Source organism: Pelodiscus sinensis, chromosome 21 (genome assembly GCF_049634645.1).
Source record: "Pelodiscus sinensis isolate JC-2024 chromosome 21, ASM4963464v1, whole genome shotgun sequence".
Taxonomy (NCBI): domain Eukaryota; kingdom Metazoa; phylum Chordata; order Testudines; family Trionychidae; genus Pelodiscus; species Pelodiscus sinensis.
The window spans coordinates 1,783,442-1,800,946 of record NC_134731.1 but is presented as its reverse complement, the minus strand read 5'-3'; the positions used below and the strand labels follow the sequence as shown (position 1 = coordinate 1,800,946).

The window sequence follows — 17,505 nt, the reverse complement described above, 5'->3', positions numbered from 1 at the left end:
TTTTTGTGACTGCTCTTTACTCGGTTTGTAGCCTGTGTCCGTGTCCCTGTGAAGCTGTCCTGGAGAAGCCTGTGCTGGGATCTGGGGGTGCAAGGATTGGAAGGGGACATGGGTTTTGTACATGCAGAGGACTGAGCCCTTCAGAGCTGCACCAGGCTGCCACTGACAGCTGTGTGCGTGACCCTGGCGTGAAGCAAGATGGAGATCTGCCTGGTCTGGGTGCAGTGAGGGTGTGAGCTCCGTCCACAGAACCACTCGGTTTTTGTTAGCAGCCTCAGGAGTAGGAGGCTCTCAGATTGACTGTGCCGTAGAGACCGAACTGAGAGAATCCTCCCCGTCCTTCCAGGTCTAGGAATTTTAAATCAGCCCCTGAAAAGGCTTGTTCTGTGCCTGCCTGCGCTTTTCTCCAGGGCTAACTAGCAGCTTTGTCTCTTGGGCGGTTGACTGTGGAGCCTAGTGAAAGCTGCCAATTCACCATCTTAAAGCCCATGTCTTGGGAATTGTTTTCCACTTCCTTTAACACGTCAGTCCTGGAGCGAGAGGAGATGAGAGAAAGGGACCAGGCTTTCCTCTGTCGGTGCTTCGTGTCCTGTCCCTGAGCCGTCGTGTGGACAGGTGTGTGTGTGTGTGTGTGTGTGTGTGTGTGTGTGTGTGTGTGTGTGTGTGTGTGTGTGTGTGTGTGTGTGTGTGTGTGTGTGTGTCAGGGCACCACTATAGGTAGAGATGTGGCTGTCACACCCCAGCAGCTGGCAGCGACTTGAATGTGGGGCAAAAGCTGAACTGGCTTGTGCCTTTTGTCTAGTTTCAGGTTGATGGTTTCCTTCTTAAAATGCTGCCTGAACATCAGACCTCTCAGCAGGGAGTGCCTGAATCTGGTCCTTTGCTGTGCCTGTGGGCAGCCTGTTGAGTAGCGGTTCAGCACTCACTTTTGTCTTGCAGTGCAAAGAAAGGACGTGCAAGCCCGGGCAGTGTTCTACCCCCTGACGGGCACAGGAAGTGCAGTGAACATGTGCTACAGAACCCTCTACATCGGGACAGGTCAGTGGCTTCTCCTGGCGGGGGGCTGGCCAGCTCACCGAGAGAGAACGAGCTTCTGCTTGCTCTCCCAGCTTGCGTGGGGTTGGCACATAGTCCCAGCCAGGAGGCGCTGAGGTCAGCCCCATGGGAGCGAATGCAGCTCTGTTGGGACCAGTCACTTTATTCTGCAGTGGCAGTATGCGCAGGACCTGTGGCCTGCACGGTTCGGTGCCTTCGCCCAGGTTTGCCAGCCACTGCTTTGGGGCGGGCGTATTGGCTCTCCAGACCGAACAGGCTGAGATTTGGTATTGGAAGGTCACAACTCGCCGAGGCTCCCGGAGCTGGTTTCACTCGGGTAACGGCTAAGAAGGGAGGCTCATTGCCTCTGCCTGGAGCCCCCGCCATGCGAGAAGGGCACCGTCCTGCTGAAATGGTCCCCCACCTCCCCAGCCTAGTCTTACTGCAGGCTCCAGAGCCACCTTTGTCCTGTGGCTTCTCCCCAGGGCAGCAAGGCCCCTGCTGGTGAATTCTCTTCCTGTGTGCCGCTCTGCTGAGCGCCGTTGTCTTGTCTTCCTGTGCGTTGCAGGGGCTGACATGGATGTGTGCCTTACAAGTTACGGTCACTGTAACTACGTGTCTGGCAAACACGCCTGCATATTCTACGATGAGGTGAGTGCCTGGGCCTCGGCTTTGCCGCTTGCTCAGTCAGAGGGGAAGGCAGCGGTAGCTTCGGGGGGGAGCCAGGCGTGTCAGTGGTGTGACCAGGTTGCAGTGGGTTCTGGTGACGGGTTCCCTCTGAGCAAACCCTCTGCATCAAGTCTCTGGACGCCTTCATCTGTTTCAAGTGTCAGCCTCCTGCTTGAGGCGTGGCCACCGGAACTGGATGCGATAGCCCAGTAGAGCTGTCGCTAGTGCCATCTACAGGGGAACATCTCCCTGCTCCTCTGTGCACACGGGCGTGTAGAGCCAAGAATCCCTCAGGCCCTCTAAGCAGCTGTCACACGGGGAGCTCCTGTTCCGCCAGGTCCCCCTGCTTTCCAACACCGTTCCCTGGCCGTGCAGGACGCCTGCGCTTTATCCCCAGCTGTGGGGCTTTGGCTGTGACACACACCGTGCCTCGTGCCCAGTCGTGATTTACCACTACGCTGGCTTTGAAGAGGCTACAGGCTTTCTTCCAGCCTGCTGCTGAAGTGATGGGCCAAGAGCAGACCCTGCTCGGGCAGCTAATTCCCCGGGGCTTCCATTTCCTGGGGTTTAACTTAGGGATGTGAACAGCTAACCAGTAAGCGTCACCCTGCGGGCAGGGGCTGCTCCAGTCTGGGGCCTGCCACGGGGGAGGGGTGCTCCAGCCGGGGAGGAGCCCAGCCCAGCCTGGAGCAGCCCCCTGCCTGTTCCTATTTAATCAAAAGCTTCAGGGGGTAGCAGTTAATCTGTGCAGGACACACTTAAAAAACCAGCACATGGTCTGGTAGCACTTTATAGACGAACAAAACATGTAGATAGGATCATGAGCTTCTGTGGGCACAGCCCACTTCTTCAGCTGACCAGGCTGTGCCCACGAAAGCCCATGATCCCATCTCCAGGTTTTATTTGTTGCTAAAGTGCTTCCAGCCCATTGGTTGTTTAAGTGTGTCCTGTTAAACATAACGTTTGGCCAGTTGGCGGATGACCTGGGATTTTACATCCCTCGTTCAGCTACCTGTGTCCAGGTAATGTGGGCTAATGAAACACTGAACCTTTCAGGGTAACAGCCACTTGGCCCTGCCCTGCCCTGCCCCGCCCCGCCCCCACAGAATCCGAACGGTCCACATGGCTTCCGTTGCTCAGCAGACTCGCACTGAGTGTCTCTGGAATGCCGGGCGTGCCTGAGGCAATGGGCGTGATCTGTGGGGCACGCTCTCGCCTGGAATTGGTGCGCACAGCTATGCTGTCCCCCGGGCAGGGACGGCCGAGGCTGTTTCTCAGCGCCCTGAATGTTCTAGCAGACGCCCCTTTCCAGATAGACCCGGGTAGTGCGGTGAGCAGCACGTGTGTGAAGGGCCGTCAGAGGGTGAACAAGAGGGGACTTGGGTCCTGCCCAGGAACCATGTTCCCAACTGGATCCCATAAGGGCTGACTCGCGGTCCCTGCCCAGTGCACTGGTGGGAAGCAGGGTGTGGTCTTCGGGCTTTCTAGCGGTGCCGAGGCTCGCCTGCGGTACATGTCGGGTTCCTCTCCCGTCTAGAATACGAAACATTACGAGCTGTTGAACTACAGCGAGCATGGGACGACGGTGGACAATGTTCTGTATTCGTGTGACTTCTCCGAGAAGACCACGCCCACTCCTCCCAGCAGCATTGTCGCCAAAGTGCAGAGTGTCATCAGTGAGTTGTGGCAGAACCGTTCCCCGAGGGCAGAGGGTGCCCTTCCCGGGTGGGGGGGCAACGCCAGCTGGTGCTTGAAGTACTGAATGCAGAGGGAAGGGGTCTCCCCAAGGCCCCGGCATGCCCATGCGGCTGCACAGTATAGCCCTCCCCCGAGCATGAGGACTCAGCACATCCCAGCTCTGGGCCCTTTTCTGCCCCGCTTCGGACGCGTGAGTCTCCAGAGGCTTCCTCCAGAGGCTGGCCTGTGACCTAGAAGCAGTGGTCACCGGGGAGAGGCTGCACGCTCAGGCTGTCTCTATGACGGGAAAGTTTGGCAACAAAAGTGCTGTTGACATGAAAAAGGCACCAAAAGTGCAAACCAGTCAGACCAGTTTTTCTGCCTCCCCTTGTCCACATTTCATGGTCACGTGGCTAACTCCCTGTCAACAGAGCAAAGCATTGTGGGTAAGCATCCCACAGGGCAGTGCTGTGGGAAGGCAGAGCTGATCCCTGCGTTGCTTGGCATTCCTCAGCAAGGGATCCCAAAGCAGCACTTCAGTCTCTCCAGCCCTTCCCTTGCAGCAGCTCCCTCAGCTGCCAGACACTTCCTGGAGCTGGGAAAGGGGAGGGGGGTGCAGGCCTGCAGGGCAGCAGAGGTCACACAACACTGAGCAGAGCCAGCAAGGCAGGCATTGTGGGATACTGGGGGAAGCCAGTTCTGTCCACAAAACACACTGGCTCTTTGTGGACCACAGAGGGAAGGGAAAAGACAAGTGTCTTGCAGGGATGGGAGTGTTTTGTCACCAAAACTGGGTGTTGTGTGAACGTGCTCCCTGTTTTGTCACCAAAAGGCAAGTGCTGGGGACCAAACATGCCAGTGTAGCCCAGGACTCAGCACCATTATCCACCTGCAGCCCCCCACTCTCTGCTGCCCTCCTGCTCTCCCCACCGCGCTCTGCGGCGCTGGGCGATCCCTGCCCCCGGGCTGGCCGCACGGCAGTTACCGGTGACGGCACTCGGAGTTGCAGAGACAAGCTGCGGCCCCGGCCTCTCACGCTGGTATCTCCTTTCCAGAATGCCACAAAGGCAGAAAGCAGGATGAGGAGCCGCACGAAGAAGCAGCCATGATGAATTCCCAGGCACAAGGGCAGCGCCGGAAACCCTGCAACTGCAAAGCCAGCAGCTCCAGTTTGATAGGGGGCAGCGGGGCAGGGTGGGAAGGAACAGCCCTACTCCACCACGGCAGCTACATCAAGCTGGGCTGCCTGCAGTTTGTCTTCAGCATCACTGACTTTGCGACCAAACAGCCCAAAGGGGATGCGGCCTTAGTACAAGACATGGACTTGGAGGAGAAGCTCTCTCTGAAACCCCACCAGGTGCCCGTGCTGCGGTCCAACTCCGTTCCCTAGGACAGGCGGAGCCTTGGCGGAAGAGCCGCCCGCCCGCCCGTAGACTCCTGCAGTGCAAAACTGTCCAGAGCGGGCTGGGCGGGGCCGGCCCAGGAACTGTCCACGCGCCGTTTGCATGACATGAAGAACGTTTCACTTTTTTAATTTTCTTCTTTTTGCTCAAGTTTTTGGGGCATTTGCACATATATTTGTACTATACATTTCATTTTCCAAGGACAGCTGCAGCCGGAGGAGCCGTGTCAGGGCAAGGAGGGGCAGGGGCTGACCTGGGCTCTCTCGGACAGAGCGCTCCCATGCAGTTGTAAAATAATCAAAAACTTGTTCTATTTTGTGCCAGTGACAATAGTTTTATATTAAAAGAGAAAAATACAGTTTTCATACAGCAAATCTATACAATATCATTGTTTTATTTAATGTAAAGAAATGCTCTCCTCCCCCAGTTATTTTCTCCCCTCCCCCCGCTATGGTTGCACTACAAGTAGCTACTGTGTATTATGGGCAATGAGAAATGAGTTCTTTTCCAGGTGTCCATCCTATTTTATTTCAGATTAAGGAAGAGTATTGGGTTCTGTGTAAATACATCCGTGATGGCATTTTTCAATGTTTTAAAGCTGTGTACAGTGCTACATGTGGTATGCCGTTGCCTCAAACTGTCTATTGTAGCAAATCGTTTGTCGTAAACCTGTTTGTCTTTTTTGTTCTATGCCACCTCCCCGCCCTCCAGAACAGCTAGTTCCGATGTACAGAGTAATTGTAATGTTTTAGACTTTACAGAAACTTTCCTGTATTCTGTATATAAAAAACAAAATACGTCACCTCCTGCTTTTGACTGTCTGTCCTGCCTCTGTGAGCACAAGCGAGGATCTTCGGAGCATCCCCCTGCTCCGCCCTGGGCCTCCAGGACTGAAGTGGCTGGGAGGAAATCGAGCTGGCCTGGGGAAGGAGGCTGCCCCGAAGGAAGGAAGGAAGGTGATGGCCTGGTTCCCTTTGGCCGTGACCACAGCAGTGCCATGCACTAGCGTGTGCATCCCCTCTTAGGGCATGGTGCTGAGCAGACTCCAGGTGTGTAGCTATTACAGGGCAGGCCGCTGGTCCCGTGCGGGGGCTTTCCCCGGGCCTGGCTCTCCTGCCCTAGAGCTGCGCCCTGTGGTATCTTCACTGTTCTATACGCGCTGTTCTGATCTGGAAACACACGTTTTGTACGGAGACCGAGGGGTTGCAGTCTGTGCCGATGGCATTCCACCTGTGAATAAACTCTCCTCGCGCTATTGAAAACCAGAGCATGAGCCACCCTGGCACCCTTCCTTCCCCTCCCACCCGCCTCTCTGGCCGGGGTCCGCTGCCTGCTGCGAAGGGAGCCGTGTCGCTGCCACAGGGCTCCAGGCCGTGAGGCCGCTTGCTCCTCAGGACTCCACGTTGCATTGGCTGGCCCTGGGCAGCGTGCTCCGGTGTGGAGTCAGTCTGGTGTTTGGGCAGCCGCCTGTAACGTGCGGGCTCTGCTGTGCTGTGGTCCCAGGGTGTGAAGTGTGTTAGAGCCCCCCATGGATTCTGCCTCGGGTACCAGGAAAGGAGGGTTTGCTACTGGTTAATCATTGTCCGCCTTCAGGGGTGGCTGGCAGGTAAGTGCTGATGCCATTACGCTTTGGTCTTCTCTGGTGCCTCCAGCTGCTTATCTTGGTGCTTGGCCAACGGCCCTTCTGCCAAGCAACCCTCTGGCAGCGCAGCTTCCCCCTCTTCCCAAGGGTGGCTGGCAGAAGTGTCCAGGGGATGCCCCTTCTGCCCATCCCAGTGACCCCCAGAAGCAGCATTTTCTGGCCTTGGCCTCGTTACTGCCCTGTTTGTTCCACTTGAAATCCTGGGGGGCCGGCAGCTCCTTCCAGAGCCTGGCAGCCAGGTTCCTGGGACTGGCTTGCAGGGGCCAGCGTCTGCTATTGCACACGCCTTCTGCTCACCCAGCCTGCAGGAGCTTGTCCTGTGCCCGTACTGGCCAGGGGCGCAGAGAAGCTGTTTTCTCTGGGCCAGCCTTTGCCAGGAATGTGCTTCCTGTGTCATTCCACTGCCACAAGCGGAGACACATTCCTCCAGATCCCTGTTCGGAGGAGCATGGGGGGACACCTTTGGATGGGGAGAATATAGAGCTGGGACAGTTCTAGGTGTGTCAGTGACATGCCCACCGATGGGGCGTGAGAACTAATCCTTAAAGCCCCATCACTATTAGTTCCTTCATGTTTGGCCCCTGCTGGGGTCTTGGCGCTCGTGCAGAGACGGGGCCAGACTGTAATCGGCACCTCTTGGATGGAAAATCACTAAATGGACCTATAGTTCCAAAAGCGTGAGTGGTTCGGAGCCTGTCTGGCCACCTGTGAACGGGGACCGCTGTGGCCGTGACAGCCCCAACGCCCGCCCGGAGCACAAATCCATGTGAACGCGACTGCTGAAGCCCAAGAACCAGGGTTTTCAAAGGTCTGAGCCGCAGCCCGTTCCCACGGCCGTCATGGCTTGTTGAAGAAAACAACCCAACTAGTTTTCCTGGGGGGGGGGGGAATAAATTGTGAGACTTCAAAGCAGGGATCTGTCCCGAATCAGGACAAACATTCTGCAGACAGAATCTGAAGCTGCTTTTGGACCGGGCCGATCAGCATGTTGCTTTTTCTAAGCTTTGTACTTGAAATGTGCGTCTCCGCGCGGTGGCTCCGTCCCGGGATATTGGACACGGTGCAGGTCACTGCTTTTATTGGAGCCGCGTCTGGGGTGAGGCGTTCCACAGCTGTGTCAAACCACAGTGGGGCCAGTGCAGGGTCCCCTCGCCCGCTTTGCCCCTCCCCTCTCGAGTCATTTAAACCAAAGCCTGCGACGCTTTTCTTCAGCAAACACCCAAACAAGATGTTTGAGAACTTGGAGGCTTCTCCAGCCCCATTTGCGGCAGAGGATGGATGGGAGCCAAGGCCTTCCTGCCAGCCGTTTTGTTTTTGACAAATTGGCTTTTCGGGACACATGTTGATCAGAAATTTCCCAGCCTCCGACCTTTGTCAAGTCAAGGGAAAGGGGCTTGGCAGGAGGGGTTAGTCTGTACCCTGTGGCACCTAGAGACTAACCAATGTTAGACTGTCAGCGTTCAGGGTTAAACCCACTTCATCAGACAAGTGGGAGTGGGAATTGCAGAAGTATCTGTACTAGCAAAAGCAGTTAGTTAGCTGTCCGTTGTAGGACCCATGTTAATGAAGCCTGATTTAATTAGTGTCGTTAACACTGGTCCTACAATTGGCAGCTAACTGCTCTTGCTGCCGTATACACTCTGCAGATCTTGTTTCGAGCGCAGCGTAGACGCAGCCTAAGATGCCCCTGGGCGGCTCATTTCCAAAGCCAAGGGAGTGGTGTCTTGCAGGCTATGAATCTGCAGGTGGCAGTGTTTCCAGCAGACTGGAATAGAGCCTGGCTGAGGGTAGGCGGGGAGAGCTGCCTGAAGCCATGGCTGGACGGGTGCCAGCCGGAGCCGTGTGCATCCGGTGTGAGCGCAGAGCTTTGGCCTAGGAGGGCTGCCATAGCTGTGGCGTGCAGCAAGCAGCCCGGGAGAGGTGCCCTTTGCCCTGGCGGCCTGGCCTGAACACTACGCTTGCAGCTGGAGGTGCTGCAGACCCTGCTGCCCGGGCCCCGAGGCCATGGCACCGGCGCTGCTGGTGCTCGGGCTGCTCCTGGGCCTCTACACCCTCCTCTACTACAACTGCATCAAAGGGGTCAAGTGCCGGGCACACACCAGCCTCCGAGGGAAGACTGTGATCATCACAGGTGAGTGGGGGGATCTGGCTTTCAAAGGAGGGACGGCTGAGCCAGCGTGTTCTATGGGCGGAGCATGCCCGGGTTGCCCGGCCCGGCCCAGCTCTGCCTCCTCCCCCAGGCATGGGGGGGGCATTGTACCAGCTGCTCTGCACCTGGGAGGCAGCCCCCACTGGGTCCTGCCAGCCCCCACTGGGTCCTGCCAGCCCTTGTGCTGCCCACGGGGTCCCGCTATTGCCCCCAGCTCTGGCCTCCTCCTGGGACAGTGAGAGATGTCAACTCTCCCGGATCTCACGGTCCAGACCCTGTTTGCCCCAAGGGAGTCTGGTCTGGGAGAGGTGGCCACCTGATCTCAGCAGGCTTAAGGAGGGGGTACAGCTCTGTACCCCCACCCCAAACAGCTCCAGCGCCACTGCCCCTCCCTGCAGGCCACAGCTCCGTGCGCCGGCTGGGGAGCCCCCGGGGCTGGGAATCCGTGTGCGGCTGCTCAGAGTCCCATGGAGCCCAGCTGATGAGCAGCGCGCCCCCAGCCAGGGCCGTGTCCCCCTCGGGGTGCCCATCCACACCCAGCTCTGTGTGCAATGCTTTTCCTCCAAGCACAGGTGGAAAAGATTGGCGGGGATGGGTTGGGATCCCAGCAGACTCGGCTCTGCTGGACAAGGCCAGTCTGAGTGCTCCTGAGAACCCTCCAAACAGCCCAGTGCTTGCCAGGCGCTGTGGCAAGGAGTTCCGCAGCCTAGTCCCAGGCAGCAACAGGGTTTCAATGCAGCAGCTCCCTGGAACACAGGGCCCATGGATCCTCCACCTCTGCCTTTTAAAACCAAGGCAAGGTCAGTGGGAAGCTTGATCCTCGGTAACGTCATCTTCCCCGAGGCGTTTGTGCTGGAGCTGGGGGCTGGCTGTGTCCTCCCCAGAGGCGGGTTCTACGAATTGCCTGGCGAGGGGAGGCGATGCGACCACGGCACCGAGCTGAGCTGCTCTTGGTCTCCCGGCCCCCGGCTCTGCTTTTCCAGGAGGAAACACAGGGATTGGGAAGATGACGGCGCTGGCGCTGGCCCAGAGAAGAGCTCGCGTCATCCTGGCCTGTCGCGACAGGGCGCGAGGAGAATCGGCCGTCTACGACATCAGACGGGTGCGGACGCCTGCTCCTGCCTCCTCGCTGTGGGGGCAGCCTGAGCCCCTAGTGCTGTGGGCTCTGCAGGCCGGGAGGCTTGCATGGTTGAGAGGCGAGGGTCCCCCGAGGCTCAGGAGGGCGCATCCCGAGAGGTGCAGGGGGCAGGGGCCCTGACGAGGGCAGAGAAGAGGTGAAAGGTTCCCTTGTACCTGTGAGAGGGCTCTGCAGGTCCCGGGGGCAAGCAGCACAGATACCAGCCGTGTCGGGGAGTGGAGGGCTGGAGCGAATGGTTAGTCGGGGGGTGGGGCTCCTTGCAGAGGCACCGTGGGCCCCATTTCCATGTGCAGGGAGCTCGCCGCTGGCCGGCCGGGTTCACTGGCTGCCCTGCTGCCAATTGCAACACCTTGGGAGGCTGTTCCATGTGCAGCCTACAAACGGGGGCTCCTGCAGGCCCTGCCGGCAACCAGCATCTGCTGGAGAGAAGTGATGCCCCCACCCCACCCCACCCCCTCAGATGCCCTGGGCCCAGCTCCCCTGACTGGTCCTGTTTGCCCAATGCTGAAGGTGGAAACCAGGCACCACTTTCCCCCCTGGCTGCTCCTGGCCAGAGCCCTGCCCGGGCACCGCGGGGGCCTGCACTGAGCGCCTCCCCCTCTGTCTCCAGGAGAGCGGGAACAGCCAGGTTCTCTTCATGCATCTGGACCTGGCCAGCCTCGACTCGGTCCGAGCCTTTGCCGAGACTTTCCTGCGATCGGAGCCTCGCCTGGACGTACTGATCAACAACGCAGGTGGGGGCCTCCGTGCCGAGCCAGCCCCCGAGGGTCCCGGCATGGGGGGTGGGGCTGGCTCTGAAGCGGGAGTAACAGGGTGTAGGCTGGGTGGAAAGTCCAGGGCGAGAGGCCACTGCTGCATGCTGGATCTGGAGCTGGTTTCTCTGCAGGTGTCGGAGCCGACGGCAGGAAGGGTGGCTCTAGCCTGGTCTTTCAAGTCAACCACCTGGGGCACTTCCTGCTGACTCACCTCCTGCTGGAGCGGCTGATGCGCAGTGCCCCGAGCCGCGTGGTGATTGTGGCCTCCAGCGCCCATCGGGCGGGGAGGATCGACTTGGAGAAGCTCCGCGAGCCGGTGGAAGGGTTCCTGCAGAACTTCCAGGCTTACTGCACCAGCAAATTGGCCAACGTCTTGTATGCCCGCGAGCTGGCCGACCGGCTGGAGGGGACCCACGTAACCTGCTACGCTGTTCACCCAGGTGTGTGGGGGCCAGCCGCTCTTGGGGACGCAACCCCCGCCACGTTCCTGGGGCTCTAAATCAGTCAGAAGTCTTGGCCTGGCCATTCGAGAGGGGACGCTTAGACGTGCCTCAGGACGGCCAGACAGGCTGCTCAGGATGATAATCTCTGCATTTGGGTTACGTTTCAGCTCTCCCCTAAGAGGGGTACTCAAGCCCTAGTCGAAGTCTCCCAGAACACGGTGAGACTGGATCAGACCAAAGGTCCAGCTAGCCCAGAGTCCTGTCTGCCCACAGTGGCCAAGGCCGGGTGCCCCAGAGGGAGTGAACGGAACGGAATCCTCACGGGATCCCTCCCATTACCCATTCCCAGCCTCTGACAAACAGAGGCCAGGGACACCATCCCTACCCACCCTGGCCAACAGCCATTGATGGACCTAACCTCCAGGAATGTATGCCTTGAACCCTGTTAAAATCCTGGTCTTCACAACATCCTCTGGCAAGGAGTTCCACAGGTGGTCTGTGCATTCCCCTTCGCACTGACCCACTCATGCAGTTGACGACTGGGTGGCAATCTTAGAGAGGCAGCTTTCTAATGAAGTCAAATGAGTCTGTCCCCACGTTCTGGTCCCTAATTCTGCATCTTGCTGTACCTGCAATGAAATCCTTTCCTACCTCTCCAGCCTGGGGATGGAATGGGGATAGGGAGGAAAAGGGGGGTTGGATCCTGGGTGTGCAGCACTGATGTTTGGGAAGCAAATGCGTAGATTAGAAACCATTCAACGCCCTTCTTTGAGCTGTCCATATGTTAAACCCTCTTTGCAGGCACGTGCCTGCCAAGCGAGTGCTCGGAGGGCGTGGATGGTTCTCAGTGAAACCTACTAAGAACCAAACCCCACCAGCCTGCGTGGGTCTCGCACGGGTTTTGCCTGATCTCCCTTCATCTTGTAGCCTGATCGAAGATTGCGTTTAAATTCTAATGACCCACCGTTAGGGTTGACAGGTTCTTTGTCCCAGGATCAGGCCCAGTATTCAATTATACTGTGATTGGGAACCCTGATGTGCACAGTTGCAGCACTCACACTCCAGAAACTCTTGTGTATTTACAATATTTACAGTATATTCATCCGGCTAGCACAGCCACGAACGCCCCGACTTCATAAGACAGGGACAGTCCATCCAGACTTCCATACCATCACATCATTCCTTCTAGAACAATCTTAGGTGTGAGCCCATCATCTTCCTCGTTATCTTCACCTTCCCCAGCACCAGGGACCATCCTTCTGGCCCTTCCAAGGACGATATCTTCTCCCTCTCGCCCTTTGGCTGGGTCCACTTGTACACTAAGTGATGCTGACGAGAGCATGTTTGATGCACATTCAGTAGGGGATGTTTTTAATGCCCAAGTGTCTTTTCCTCTAGGTCAATGTATCGTTGCTCTCAACCTATTAACATATACGTCCATTCGTTGCCCTGGGCCTTTGTGGACATCTTTCGCAACCTGTGTCCTGATTACTCAACTCAGCCTGAACCAATTGTTTGGGGACGTTTATAGATGGATGCAACTGCTGAGTTTGAGGGTGTTTTTCCTGCCATCCTGTGTGGGTGAAAGGTCCCAAACATAAGTTCCCCCTTTCAGTCCCAGGAAACCATAAATAAGCTATGACCGGTAGCTGGGTGAGACCGTGTCTCAACCACGGAACTCTGCTACCTCGGCGTCTGCTGATCTTGCAAGCGGCCTGTTACAGCCTGGACAAAAGATAAAAGATAGCCCCGTGTTATTTGGCCTGGACTGTGAGCTTATGTATGTTCTTTCATTCAAGTGCAAACATGGCACTCACTGGAAAGTGCATTCAGAGGCTGGACCATCTTGTTATACCTTGAGCAGGAGCCACTGCACTGCAGGGGAACCCGATTTACCAGGCAGCCTAGGCTGGGCTGTACGACACCCATGCTGCTCCTCCACCTAATAGCATCTGGACGGCCACCCAGCCCAGCCAGCGCATGGCACCAACAGGCTCCTGGCTGGCTGTGTGAGAGGCAAGCAGTACATGCCCACAGACAGGTACAAGCAGCAGGACCACTAATTTGGGTCTCTTGCTAGATTTATATACAAACATGTCCCGGCCCCCGCTAAGAAAGGGCCTGGACCTGGACCGGTCAATGGCAAAGCCCCCCCCATGGAGTTGACTGCTGCTGTGCTAGTATTAGTGGGACTTCCCACACTGCAATGGGCACAGTGAGTGTATTACACCAGAACCCCGACATCAGTCAGGCTAACACAAAGGGTCGGTGGGAATGCTGACAGCAGCTTTACGCCTGCCTCCCACTCCGAGTGTAGCCCTGTGGCCAGGTAGATATGCCACCCCCCAGTTGCTCCAGTCTGAGCACTGGGCAGGCAGGGCACATAGTGCAGACCAGCCTTTAGATTTCTTGCATTACAGCTCTTAACTATTACCTAATTCATCTAAATGAACACAGCCATGTTATTAGCATGACAGGCAAGTAACTCGATAGGCTATAATCTCTACCGGCACCGTCGCTCTTTATGCTCCTGAGCGACACCCTCCCCCCGAGATACGGTCCCGTCTAACCACAGCTGCTGTTGGATTTTTGCTTCCAGGGATCGTTAACACTGAACTGTTCCGCTACTTGCCTGGCTGGCTGAGACCGCTCTTCGTTCCCATCTCCTGGCTCTTCTTCCGAGACCCCGCCGACGGCGCCCAGACCTCTCTCTACTGCGCCTCGCAGGAGGGCATTGAGATGTTCAGCGGGCGGTACTTTGTGGACTGCCAGGTAAAAGATCCCTGGCCCCAGGCCCGTGACGATGCTATGGCCAAGAAGCTCTGGGAAGTCAGTGAGAGGATGGTGGGGTTAGTGGCTTAGAACATGCGACCCCCTGACACTGACCGCTACGTGGTGACTGTCGACTGGAATAGCTGCAGCTGCTGGAGGGGTAGGACTACTCAGAGAGGGCCTTGGACTGGCTAAAGGCAGGCAGAACTGACAGTGCAGCTTCGGACGTACTGAACATTATGATGGAAGCATCCATTGGCAGCGATGCTCTTCCAACTGGCACCCAGCACCGCCATCCTTCTTTTTAACAGGAACCAAAGGTACCCGCCTTTTTAAGAAGCAGGATTCTCTTTACCCTGCCTCTAAGGAATAAGGTTTTTGAGAACTAGGATGCTCTCTCTGAGCATAGATGCCTGCCCTGCCCCACAACTTGCAAGGCTGTTGGCATGGGTTCTGCTGGGGCTACCGACTCTCGTTTCTCTCCCCTGAAGCCCTCTACCACAAGGAGGCCGGTGGCACCTTAAAGACTAGCCATGTTATTGTGGCAGAAGCTTTAGTGATTTGCAGCTCACTTGGTCAGACGCAGGAAGTGAAAGAAAAGAACCAGATGGCCAGGGTTCAGAGATAGGAGTGTTCCAGCAGAGCTAATTCAACCGGGGGGATGTGGATCAGGTGAAAATACCTGATGTGGAAAATTACTTATTGTAATGAGCCATTCCCAGTCTCTGTTCAGACCCAATTGGATGGTGTTGGGTTTGCACATAAATTCCAGCTCCGCAGTTTCATGTTGCAGCCTGGTTTTGAAGGTTTTTTTGCTTGGGGATGGCAACTTTTGAGTCTGTAACTGTGTCTCCAGGGAGAATGAAATGTTCTCCTGCTGGGTTTGGAGTGATTCCCGTGCTCGATGTCTGATTTGCCCAATTGTTCTTTTGCATAGACAGTCTGGTTTGTCCATACGCACGGTGCTGGCGCAATGGCATAGATCACGGCAGGAGATGTGCAGGTGAACAAGCCTGATGGCTGATGTGGTTAGGTCCTTTGACAGTGTCACTAGGGTGTAAAATCCCGTTTTATCTGGTCAACTAATCAATGTAACTGACTAATGGATCAAATGGGAGTGGGTGGGGTGATGTGGGCAGGGGCTGCTCCAGCCCAGCTGCTTCCAGCCCCCTGTGTGGGGCTGGCAGAGCTGCTTTCAGGGTGGGTAGCTGGTAGAGCCCTCTGCCTGCAGCAGGCCACGGGTGTGTGTGGGCGGGGGGGGGGCTTAACTGTTCACACCCCTAGTGGATGTGTAGGCAGAGTTGGCAACGGGGTAGGTCAGAGGGATTGGGTCCTGGGTTCGTGTTTCTGTTGGGCGTGTGTGTTTCATGTTGGGAGGATGTCTCCTTTCTCAGTCAACCACTCTTGACAGCATTTTCTATAACAACCAATTGAAACACAATACAAATACCTGCTTTTAACAGGTGAATGAAAATGCCTCATTGAGCATTTTCCTGGTCTCATTTTGTCACCGTAGCCCCAATCCTAAGTAATCACCAATCGCCAATTTGTACAGCATCCCCAGTGCAACCGGTTCATGGGGCTGTTCCTTTAAGTACCTGGCCAGCTGTGGCCCACGTCAGAATTCGGAGAATTCCTGTGCGGGGCAGAAGACGGGGGAAAGGTGATACTCAAAGGATGAAGATGCTCCAGGCAGGATGCTAGAAGTAACTGCTACTTGCACACAGACAAAATGCGGGTAGGTCCTCACTGGGTAGGGACACGTGGTGCAGCCTCCAGCGTGCTACCTGCTGTGTCTCTCATGATGATTTGGCTGCAGCCAGCAAGTCCTGAGTCACTGAAATTCTGTGTAGACGGGGAGAAAAATGCTTCTGTTACAAACTCAGGCTGTCTCGCGGGGCAGCGTGTCCAAAGCCCTGTCCCGGGCGCCAGTGGAAGCGGCCCAGCTGCTCTCTGCCTCCTCCTGGTGCCATTCCCTGGCCAGGGTGCGGGTCCCCAGCAGTGGGGGCGCGGGGCAGGGGGAAGAAGGCGGAGCTGAGCCCGGGCTCCTGGGGCTGAGGAAGGGCAGGGCCGGGCCCGGTCTCCCGCCGAGCAGCTCCCTCCTCTCCCGGGGGGGGGGGGGCTGCAGGGCAGCAGCGGGCCCGGAACACCGCGCGCAGCCAGCAGGTCACGGGGGCGTTGCCCCGGTAACGGGGTGTCAAGCTGCACTGGGGGGGAAATGCCCTCGGGGCGGGGCCGAGACCCGGCCTGGGACACGGGGGGGGGGGGGGGGCGAGTTCCCCGCTGGCCCCGGAAACCTGCCCCGCGCGGCGCCGGACCCCTCCCCCTCCCCTCCCCTCGGACGCCGCGAGCCCCCGGGGCCCGGTGACGCACTTCCCGGGGCGGGGCTGCGGGCGCGGGGGCTGCTGGGAGGGGCTGGGCGCGAGGACTCGGGCGGGTGTCGCTGCCGCCGGCGTCATGGGCAACTGCCACACGGTGGGGCCCAACGAGGCGCTGGTGGTGTCAGGTAGGGGCGGGGCCACCCCGGGGGGAGGGGGAGCCCGCAGCGCGGGGGGTGACGTGGGGGGACCCCCGGGGCGAGGGGGGAGCCCGCAGCGCGGGGGGTGACGTGGGGGACCCCGGGGGCGAGGGGGGAGCCCGCAGCGCGGGGGTGACGTGGGGGACCCCGGGGGCGAGGGGGGGACCCCTCAGTGCGGGGGGTGACGTGGGGGACCCCGGGGGGAGGGGGAGGCTGCAGCGCGGGGGGTGACGTGGGGGACCCCGGGGGCGAGGGGGGGACCCCTCAGCGCGGGGGTGACGTGGGGGACCCCGGGGGCGAGGGGGGGACCCCTCAGCGCGGGGGTGACGTGGGGGAACCCGGGGGCGAGGGGGGCGCCCGCAGCGCGGGGGCCCCCGGGGGAGGGAAAGGGGTTCCGAGGGGACCCCGCAGCTCTGAGGGGTGTGGGGCAGGCTGTGGGGCAGCTGCCCTGGGCTCAGACTGCCGGAGCAGGCCGGAGGAGGGGATGTGACGTGTCGGGGGGGGTCGCGCTTCCTCCATGGGGGTCCGCGGGGTGGGACGCAGGGGAGCCCCCCTGTGCGCTCAGACACCGGTGGGGGCAGGTGGTGGCCCACGGGGAAGGGTTCTCACTGGTGACCCCTGCCTGTGGGGCCGAGCGAGGGCCTCCGGCTTCTGCCGCTAACACCTCGCAGTGGTCCCTCCATGACCTCTCCTGGTGAGAGGGTGCTGCACCTTTCCCACCCTGAGGGCATGTGAGTGAGCAGCAGGGGTGTGGCTGCCCTTGCTCATTCCCTAGCCAGTCCCCGTGCTGCCCAGATACTAGGCCTGTTAAAAAGTGGGGTTTCGTAAATGTGTAACCACGGACATTGTTCAGCAATTCCACGCGTATGTGCAGAGGTTAGGCTGTTCTGGGGGAGCCGGTGCCCTAGGGGAGCTGACCTTTAGTCCAGAGACAGCAGGGCCGGGGACAGGCGGCAGCCAGTGCTCACCAGGGCAGGAGCCAGTCAGCTCCCAAGGAGCTGATGCCCATGGGGAGTCTGCTTAGGACAGACTCCCATGTGCTCCCCCCACTGCTTCTGATACAGAGGCAGCGGAGGGGTGAGGGAGGCTTGTGTGTATCGGTGAGGATTAACCCATGGGCCCGGGCTGGTGGGTTAACTGTTTAAACATGTCCACGGTCACATCTGTACCAAACCCTGCTGCTTTGGTGGTGGTACGCTCAGGCTGCAGCCTTGCTAGTGAGCTTTATTCTATAATTCAGCGTTTCTCAAATTGTGGGTCCGGGCCCCCTGGGGGGTCGCGAGCAACTGAGAGGGGGGTCTTGG

At 58.3% G+C, this 17,505-nt stretch overlaps 3 protein-coding genes across 5 annotated transcripts in view; all 3 read left to right on the top strand.

Annotated features, from left to right (window-relative positions):
• The window catches only part of PHF12 (PHD finger protein 12), a 45,106-nt gene extending 39,513 nt beyond the window's left edge, over positions 1-5,593 (top strand). For both annotated transcript variants that reach the window (XM_075904522.1, XM_075904521.1), the window contains 4 exons: positions 940-1,038; positions 1,604-1,686; positions 3,242-3,380; positions 4,437-5,593. In XM_075904522.1, coding sequence (XP_075760637.1) covers positions 940-1,038; positions 1,604-1,686; positions 3,242-3,380; positions 4,437-4,771 — 656 coding nt within the window. In that variant the 3' untranslated portion in view covers positions 4,772-5,593. The remainder of the gene's footprint in view (positions 1-939; positions 1,039-1,603; positions 1,687-3,241; positions 3,381-4,436) is intronic.
• Positions 5,594-8,250: 2,657 nt separating this feature from the next.
• Positions 8,251-15,160, top strand: DHRS13 (dehydrogenase/reductase 13). Its single transcript, XM_075904530.1, has 5 exons — positions 8,251-8,557; positions 9,559-9,677; positions 10,324-10,447; positions 10,600-10,908; positions 13,511-15,160. Exons 1-5 carry the CDS (start codon positions 8,431-8,433, stop codon positions 13,771-13,773), a joined length of 942 nt encoding a protein of 313 aa, XP_075760645.1. The 5' UTR covers positions 8,251-8,430; the 3' UTR covers positions 13,774-15,160.
• An 882-nt stretch (positions 15,161-16,042) lies between these two features.
• FLOT2 (flotillin 2) overlaps positions 16,043-17,505 on the top strand; it is a 28,084-nt gene continuing 26,621 nt past the window's right edge. For both annotated transcript variants that reach the window (XM_075904524.1, XM_075904525.1), the window contains exon 1: positions 16,043-16,189. In XM_075904524.1, coding sequence (XP_075760639.1) covers positions 16,141-16,189 — 49 coding nt within the window. In that variant the 5' untranslated portion in view covers positions 16,043-16,140. The remainder of the gene's footprint in view (positions 16,190-17,505) is intronic.

Bases quoted from the DNA above. Each gene is read 5' to 3' on its own strand.
- DHRS13 (XM_075904530.1), top strand. From the start codon at position 8,431: ATGGCACCGGCGCTGCTGGTGCTCGGGCTGCTCCTGGGCCTCTACACC. The intron at 8,558-9,558 runs GTGAGTGGGGGG...CTGCTTTTCCAG, and splicing joins GAAGACTGTGATCATCACAG to GAGGAAACACAGGGATTGGG. The intron at 10,448-10,599 runs GTGGGGGCCTCC...GTTTCTCTGCAG, and splicing joins CGTACTGATCAACAACGCAG to GTGTCGGAGCCGACGGCAGG.